At 35.2% G+C, this 10000-nt stretch overlaps 1 protein-coding gene across 2 annotated transcripts in view; it reads left to right on the forward strand.

Annotated features, from left to right (window-relative positions):
- The window catches only part of LOC143040410 (endoribonuclease Arlr-like), a 50793-nt gene that overhangs the window by 23888 nt on the left and 16905 nt on the right, over window positions 1-10000 (forward strand). The window contains exons 2-3 of one of the 2 annotated variants that reach the window (XM_076211466.1): window positions 1379-1496; window positions 2628-2809. In XM_076211466.1, coding sequence (XP_076067581.1) covers window positions 1379-1496; window positions 2628-2809 — 300 coding nt within the window. Of the gene's footprint in view, window positions 1-1377; window positions 1497-2627; window positions 2810-10000 lie in introns of both variants that reach the window. The other variant, XM_076211467.1, reaches the window with a different exon arrangement.

The raw sequence follows: 10000 nt of genomic DNA on the forward strand, positions 1-10000 counted from the left end.
TCATCACAAATTTCACATAGAAATGACATCACATACTAAAGCAATATCACTCACCGACTTGTGCGTCTCCCATAGGTCCCTACGTCCGTTGACTTATGACATTACAATGGTGAAATGGTGAATTGCGACATTATACGTAACTCATCCCTCCCTCTAACAGTGTATAACCCACATATTGGGTGACTCTTCGACCAATGCCAGTTAGAGAGAAGACGACCTTGACATCGTTACCCACAAACACCATCTACCCTCTTACCACCCCCGCACTCGACCAAGTCGATGCCGGTGACGGGGGGGAAATGGTACAACTGATCGTACCGTGACACTCATTGACGGACGTACAATGCACAAATCATCTTTTCCACTCCTGATTTTTATACAACAAAGGCAGTAATACAATTTTACGTCTATGGACGTAACAATCATCATGATCATCATGATCGTCACCATGATCATCATGATCTACGTGATGATGACGAATGATTGATATGATTACAAAGGTTTATAACGGAGGAACATGTCGACAGGAGTCTGAGTCAGTGTGTTGGGTTTTAGTGTGAAACATAGTGCAATATCGGGTTTTGTTCGGCGGATGCTATGTTTTATGTGCCGCGCGTGTTCAGATGTTCATATGAAGGCAAAACTCTGATTACGGGTCTCATGTGCTCATCCAAGGATTGTTCCCAGTGCTTTGTTTTGTGTGATCTGGAATTTATTGTGTTGTGTGTCTGAGATGGTGCTCCCCATCTTGGAGCCCCATTTCCCTTTTGCACCTACACGTTTTAGGTGTTTTTTGATTATCTTTACTACACCCAATTCTATTAGTAATCTAACTGTTTCAACCTACCGTCTTTGCTGCTCACATTTTGCAGCGGCGCCATATGACCATGATGTTGCGGCACCAAAAACAAATGACTCGGTCGGTGTCCATCCCGGACTGTATCCTATGTATTCTTTGTATATCAATTTGTTGGTGTTGTCTTGGTAGTCTGCGCCTGGCTGTAAAATGTGCAGGTCTTTTGGTACTTTGATTAGTTTAAGTAGCATTAGTTTAAGTATATTAACTAGAGAACGATGGAACAGTGAGAGACGACACGTTTAGATATTCACACCAAAACGATCTGATGCTACATCAGTAAACGTAAGATCCTCTGCTGAAGATAGATTCTGTTAAGCCCTTAATTAGTAACATGCTACAGGGTCACAAGTATCTGAACCTTGCATGCATATTAAACTTTCAAGTTTATTAAGTGGACACGTTTGAATATATATATATTTTTATAGACAAGGCATAGCAGATGCAGGGCTGTACCATGTGCAGTATACCAAGGAAATGGTTCGAGAATATTATGATGGACTCACACTCTGGTTTCTTCAGGGATTTGTCCGGGAGGACACATGACCGACGAAAAACTGAAGGAGATTAGTAACGTGCTCTTCAACCTCGATGTCAATAATGTGTTCCAGGACATCGAACTCGACTACCAAGGGAACAAGTAAGTGCTTCTCTTGGTCATGTTATCGATCTCTTTATCAGCGTTACGTTTTTCTTTATTCTACATAAGGGTTCATATATATAAAAAAAATTCCCACAGCGGCTCAGATAACAGAGAATGGCTAGCACGGGCTGCTTCGCCATTTTGTTTATTACAATACAGTGAATACACTAAAAATAAAAGCAATCAACATGTGTATTTAATAATACACAAAATACAAAATATGCAAAAGACAAACACGAAAATGAAGACAAAAATAATGAAGATAACAAATATGTTTATTTACCAAAAATATTTAGGGAAAAAAATAACGTGTACAGTGCGGTGGAGGGCCGGATGATCAAACTTCGCGAGCTGTAGTTTGGTGACCCCTGATCTGCATGTTTGAGCATCTGGAAGCCAGAAAAGTACAAAAAGGAAACGTCCACAGAGAGTCACTCGAAAGAAAAAAGAATTAAGGGGACTTCATTTCGAAATGCCGGTGTTGGTCTTGAAGTTCCATTTTTGGAAGTCTTTGGTAGGTGGGAAGGCATTAGGGCAGTGGTTCCCTTTTTCTTCTGATCGAGAGCCTCCTGGGGGTCTCGTACCATCGACGCTTATCACCTGGTTCCAGGACATAAAAACTCATGTCGATCAGATATAAATCTATTCATAACTGAAACAAAAATGAACCAACAACAAAGAACAAAATTCATTAACTAAATTTCAATATGAGGGACGCGCATTTTTCTTCGCCGTTGGTCGATGCGTGGCATGACTGCTCACAGTGCATCGGAAATCCCGCCCGGGCGCCAACGACTGAAAATCGCACATCATAACTCCGAAAGTGCTCGCGCACCATCTGTAAGACCCTCGGGTACCACCTGCGGTACGCGTGCCGCAGTTTAGGAACGGATACAAGAGTTTCAGAGCGACCGTTTCGTCCTCAGCGCCTCGGCTATCACGGTCACTTTTAACCGCCACTACAGTCTAATCGCCACTACAGTCTAACCGCCACTACAGTCCGATTACAACCGCCAGCCTCCTCCCACGTTCCATTTAGAACTTAATCAGTCACTACCGTTTATTCTTTTGGTGTGCTATTCATTTGTTATTTGTGTAATTATGTCGTTTATCTTCTGTGTTTGTCAGGTTGTTCAAAGAGGTGAAACAGACTGCTCTAGAGAAACCCACATTTGTTTCCTTGGTCCTACTCCTCGACGCGTACAAGACAGGGAACCAACCTAACTTGAAGAATAGGCAGATTGCCTTCCTCAATGCAGTCATGCAAACCACAATCATGGATCGGACGAAAACATTCCTGGAGAATAATAGTGAGTGAGAATGAGTGAGCGACTCGTAGGTGTATCGGAACGCTGGAATCAAGATTATCAATTGTTTATTTATCAATTCATATATTGATTAGTTTTTCATAATAAAACTTTGGAAGTCCTGTGTTCTGTAAAAGATACATCAATTTTTCTGTATCAGCTTTCAACTAAAAAACCTATGAAATGTCGGCCGACACACATACAGTGTTAACTGTACGGAAATGGTCAATATTACAATGCCCATCCATAGCTGCTTTGCTAACAATTACGAATGAATTGTTAATGTTCATGTTTACCCATTATCTTTCTTTACTTTTTTTCTATTCACTAATGTATTCATCTCATTTATTCGTGGTTAATTTTTTTGTACATTTATTTTTATGTCCTTTACACTGAGGTACTGACTGCTGTTATACAGGGCTGATTGCGCACTTCCATGCGCCAGTGATTTACGGACTATTTTGGAACGCCCCAAACAGTCCGAAAGCAAACCTCAAGTTTACGGTACAATAAAATTTCTACCTACATGGAAATTGTATATATATGTATATATATGTATATATATATATATATATATATATATATATATATATATATATATATGTGTATATATATATATCTTTTTCAATCACTAATCACTTTTAAGTCCATGCCATCGCAATCGAGACTGAGAATCGCTCGAAGGAGGCATCCATTGGAAATTGAAACGTGGACTAGTCGAGGATTCGAACACAGCTAACCCGTAACAAAGTAGTTACAGTGACGTAAACCAATACGCTATCAAGAGAGATATAAATCGAGTACGACTTTCTTATATTTGTATGCTCGAATTACATACACCTACACGAAATATCGCGTTCAACCCACCTCCGCCATGATATAGTATTGGATAGTATGTGCACGTGGGAAAGTTTATACATACACACTGAATGGTTCCAAGTGATCAATTGATATCTTTTTCAACCACAAATCACTTTTAATTCCATGCCATCGCAATCGAGACTGAGAATCGCTCGAAGGAGGCATCCGTTGGAAATTGAAACGTGGACTAGTCGAGGATTCGAACACAGCTAACCCGTAACAAAGTAGTTACAGTGACGTAAACCAATACGCTATCAAGAGAGATATAAATTGAGTACGACTTTCTTATATTTGTATGCTCGAATTACATACACCTACACGAAATATCGCGTTAAACCCACCTCCGCCATGATATAGTATTGGATAGTATGAGCGCGTGGGAAAGTTTATACATACACACTGAATGGTTCCAAGTGATCAATTGATATCTTTTTCAACCACAAATCACTTTTAATTCCATGCCATCGCAATCGAGACTGAGAATCGCTCGAAGGAGGCATCCGTTGGAAATTGAAACGTGGACGAGCCGAGGATTTGAACACAGCTAACCCGTATCAGAGTTACAGTGAAGTAAACCAATACACTGTCAAGAGAGACTGAGTACGACGCGCACATATTATCTAATACTCTATGATGGCGGAGGTGGGTTGAACGCGATATTTCGTGTAGGTGTATGTAATTCGAGCATACAAATAAATATAAAAACATATGTACATACATATATATATGTACATACATATATACATATGTACATAGATATATACAAAGATATATACAAACATATATACAAACATATATACATGTATATATATAATTTATAATATATATATATATTATATACATATATATATATATATGAGAAATAATAACGGAAAGTACAGAGAAACTGTATATTTCGACTACCCTCTGTAGTCCTCTTCAGCAGAATACTTACATAAAGTTAAAGTACAAGTATATATGAAGAAATGAGGGTTACATAGAAGGGGATGAGGAAAGTGGGGGGGGAACTCATCCCCTTCTATGTACCCCTCATTTCTTCATATATACTTGTACTTTGACTTTATGTAAGCATTCTGCTGAAGAGGACTACAGAGAGTAGTCGAAATATACAGTTTCTCTGTACTTTCCGTTATTATTTCTCCGATAGTGGGTTTATAGTGAACTTTTACAAATGTGTTATAACATACCAGTTTCCAATATATATATATATACATATATATATATATATATATATATATATATATATATATATAAATATATATGTACTAGTATGTATGTACTAGTATGTATGTATGTGTATGTGTATATGTACTAGTATGTATGTATGTGTATGTGTATATGTACATGTATATATGTATGTATTAATATGTATGTATATGTCTAATATATATGTATATATATACATATATGCATATATATACATATATCCATATATATACATATATACATATATATACATATATCCATATTTATACATATATGCATATATACACATATATATACGTATATATGCATACATATATGTATATAGTGTATATATGTGTATATATATATATATAATATATATATATATATATATATATATATATATATATGTAATAGATTGCACTAATGTCGTAACACATTGGTAAAATTTAAACTAAGAACCCACTGTCGGTGGAAAAAGATAAAAAGTGAGATAATTGTTACTGTATATTTCGACCACTCTCTGTGGTCCTCTTCAGCTGAAGAGGACCACAGAGAGTGGTCGAAATATACAGGAACAATTATCTCACTTTTTATCTTTTTCCACCGACAGTGGGTTCTTAGTTTGAATATATATATGTATATACATATATGTATATATATATATATATATATATATATATATATATATATGTGTGTGTGTGTATATATATATAAGCATGTATATGTATATATATATGTATATATATGCATATATGTATATATATTTATATATATATATATGTATATGTATATATGTATATATATGGTGAAGGTGGAAAAAGAAGTCGCGGGTCTAGTTCCGAGTTCCTGAGTTTATTCCTGACCGGTTTCGCTCTATGCTTCTTCAGAGGAATGGGACTCTGAGGTGAAGCTGGCGGTATACATAGTCTGAGTATGACCGCGTTCCCTCCTTGGAGGTGTGTTCCGTTTGGTCGTACAATGGTTTATAATTTTTGATACAATGAACAATAGTTATAATACAGTATATACACAGCTCCGGTGTGTGTGGAATGTTGACCGAGGGTGTAATAGTGTAAGTGAAGTGAGTGGTGTAAAAATGTGTGTGGGAATCCTAAAATGTGCAATAAGATAACTTATAGTATAAAATAATGTAATAGAACATTGCCCACTCCATCTATCTCATTATTATTGTTATTGTTATTGTTATTCTGTCCGAATATGTTATTTATGCCATTATTCATTAATTCATTATTTACAGTACCATATGTAAAACTATACCATATATACTTTTTGATAACTTTACGTCACACAACACTATGCGATGAGATGTCATGTCACTTTAAATTTAGCACATCATTTTCATTTCATTTCATTTCATTTTATCTTCTTTTCATTTTATTTTATCTTATCTTCTTTTATTTTATTTTATTTCATTTTATTCTATTTGTCTAGATATTCATCTTTACATTATTTTATACTATAAGTTATCTTATGGCACATTTTAGGATTCCCACACACATTTTTACACCACTCACTTCACTTACACTATTACACCCTCGGTCAACATTCCACACGCATCGGAGCTGTTTTCTAGTAACACCAAAATGATCATGTACTGCATTATAAATATTGTTCATTGTTTCAAAAATTACCATTGTACGACCAAACGGAACCCACCCCCAAGGAGGGAACGCGGTCATTCTCTGTCTATGTATACCGCCAGCTTTACCTCAGAGTCCCATTCCTCTGAAGAAGCATAGAGCGAAACCGGTCAGGAATAAACTCAGGAACTCGGAACTAGACCCGTGACTTCTTTTTCCACCTTCACCAACTTGTCGCAATGTACCAGCATACATATATATATATGTATATATATATATATATATATATATATATATATATATATATATATATATATATATAATATATATATGTATATATATGTATATATATATATAATATATATATGTATATATATATATACCTGTGTGTGTGTGTATTTACCTAGTTGTATTTACCTAGTTGTATTTTACGGGAAGGGGAGCTATGCTCGTGGGGTCCCGTCTTCATATCTCATTTTATCTAAACTATTTTTAAATTCATGTATTGTTTTTGCACACACCACTTTCTCATCTAACTTGTTCCAACTGTCTATTGCTCTGTGAGGAAAGCTGTTCTTTTTCAAATCTCTTCTATAGCTGTCTTTTTTTATTTTCTTTCCGTGTCCTCTTGTATTTCTGTCATCCCATTTTATCAGATTCTCTCTATCAGTAATTTCTATGCCTTTCATGATTCTGTAAATAGCTATCAAATCTCCTCTCTCTCTTCTTTGCTCTAGTGTCTGTAGTTTAAGTTTTTGTAGTCTCTCTTCATATGATAGTTTTGAGAGTGTTGGTGCCAATTTTGTAATTGCTCTTTGTATTCTTTCAAGTTTTTTTATACATTTTTTTGTACTTGGTGACCATATCGTTGCTGCATATTCCAATCTTGGTCTTATCAGGGTGATTAGGATTTTCCTCACCATTTCTTCATCCAGGTATGTAAATGCCACTTTGATTGTTCTTATTAAATTATAGGTTTCTCCAAAAATCTTATTTATATGTTTCTCAGGTGACATATTATTCATAACAATGACTCCCAGGTCCTTCTCATTTTCTACTCTTTTTATTCCTTCTTCTCCCAAATTATATGATCCTGTTATTCTGTTTTTGCTTTTTCCAAATTCCATTATACTACACTTTTTTGTATTGAACTCCATCTCCCACTTCCTACTCCATTCTTGTACTTTATTTAGATCTCTCTGTAGTGATTCACAATCTTCTTCAGTTTTCACTCTTTTCAGTAATTTTGCATCATCTGCAAAGAAGCTCATATAGCTTTCAATTCCTTCATCCATATCATTAATATATATAGCAAACATTATTGGGGCCAGAACTGTTCCCTGCGGGACACCGCTTATTACTTCATTCCATTTTGAGTGCTGATCTCTTATCACTACTCTCATTTTTCTTTCTTGCAAAAAGTCTTCCATCCAATTTAGCAATTTACCTTGTATTCCTCCTTCATATTCTAATTTCTTAAGCAGCTTCTTATGTGGTACTTTGTCAAAAGCTTTTTTTTGGTCTAGAAATGCACAATCAGCCCATCCATCTCTTTCTTGTATTATATCTATTAGCCTTGAATAGAAACATATTAAATTGGTGACGCATGATCGTCCTTGTCTGAATCCAAATTGCCTTGGATTTAGTACGTTGTTTTTTTCCAAGTATTTTACCCATCTACTTTTGATAATTCTTTCACAAATTTTTGCTATTGTACTTGTTAGAGAGACTGGTCTATAGTTGGTAGGTTCTTCTTTATTTCCTCCTTTATATATAGGTACTATATTTGCTTTTTTCCAATCTTCTGGAACTTTTCCTTCTTTTAAGGAACTGCTTATTATGCTATGTATTTTGTCTGCCATTTCATTCCTGCATTCTTTCAGAATCCAGTTTGCTATTTCATCTGGCCCATGCGATTTTCTGACATCAAAATTACCCAAGTGTGTCAATATTTCATTCTTTGTTACTTCTATTTCTTCCATAGGGGGGACTTTTTCTTTCCACTCAATCTCTTCAGGTTGTATATTTTCCCTTGTAAACACTGATTTAAAATGTTTGTTCATAATTTCTGCCATTTCCATTTCCTCAGTGTATTCAACTCCTCCTTGTCTCAATTTCTCCAAGTCTTGTTTGTTTTTCAGTTTATTGTTTACAAATCTGTAGAATAGTTTTGGTTGATCTTTACACTTTTCTATAACATCTTTTTCATATTTTCTTTTTTTCTCTCTGCACTTTTGTACATATTCATTTCTATAACCAGTATATATTTTCCATTTTTCAGGTCTTCTGTGTTTTTTCCATCTGGTCCAGGCTTTGTCTCTTTTGTCTTTTAACTCCCTACAACTTTTGTTGTACCAGCATTTTACATATTCTTTTTCTTGTTTTTGTCTTGGGACATACTTTTCCACTCCTTTTTTGTAAATTTTTGTCAAAATATTCCATTTCTCTTCCACTGATGTTTCTTCTTTGTATATTTCTTCCCAGTTTTCTTGCTGGAAGAATTCTCTTATTTTATCAAAGTTTGTTTTTTCATACATCATTCTTCCTTTTCTATATTGTTCATTTCTTTTCATATATTTTTCTTCATTAAGTTCCAGTTCAATCAATATGTGGTCACTTTTACCTATTGGTGTTTTATATTCAATCTTGTCCACTATTCTAGGTTCAGATGTAATTATTAAGTCTAGCCTCGATGGTTCTTCTTCATTTCTATACCTAGTGTTCTCTTGTATCCATTGTGTCATTGAATGGTCAGTAATCATCTCAAGTAGAGCATTTCCCCATGAGTCATCACCACTCTTTACTGTCATTTCTTCCCAGCAGATTTCTTTGCAATTAAAGTCGCCCATCATAACTATTCTTCCTCCGTCTTCCATTATTTTAGTTAATGCTATCTTTGTGTCCTCTAGCATACTTTTATATTCACTCTCCTCCCATGAGGCTGTTTTCGGAGGCACATAATTGATCACAAATTTTCTGCTCTTCTTATCTCTGTCTTCCACTTCTATCATAATCATCTCTACTGTATTCTTTCCATATATGACACCTTTCACATTTATATCCTTCTTAGTCAGGAACATAACTCCACCCCCTTGCTTTTTCTCTCTGTTTCTAATCCAATAATTGTATGCATCATGTCCTACACTGTTGGGTGGTAGTGGGCCTTTTAATTTTGTTTCTACAATTCCCATTATGTCCGGTTCTTTTTCTTTCAAATAATCATTCAGCTCATTCAATCCTGTTATTAATCCATCTATATTTGTGTAAGACACTCTTAGTTTTCTGCCACTTCCATTGTGTTCTCTGTTTCCCTTATGTTTTTCTTTTGTGTGTCGAACTTCCTTAGTTTCATGTTCACTACTCTCCAATAGAATCTCTCTTTCTCTGACTCCGTTCTGTTCTCGTTTTTTGTCTTAGCTTCCAGTCTTTTCTGCTTTTCTTCCTCTCTTTCCTCTTTATTCATTTCTCTTTTTATCCATATCTTTTTGTATTGTTCACTTGTTGCTAGTTTCCCTGTTTTGGATAAGATATTCTCTGCCGTTGT

Source organism: Oratosquilla oratoria, chromosome 28 (genome assembly GCF_046742065.1).
Source record: "Oratosquilla oratoria isolate Oo_2021 chromosome 28, ASM4674206v1, whole genome shotgun sequence".
Lineage (NCBI taxonomy): Eukaryota > Metazoa > Arthropoda > Malacostraca > Stomatopoda > Squillidae > Oratosquilla > Oratosquilla oratoria.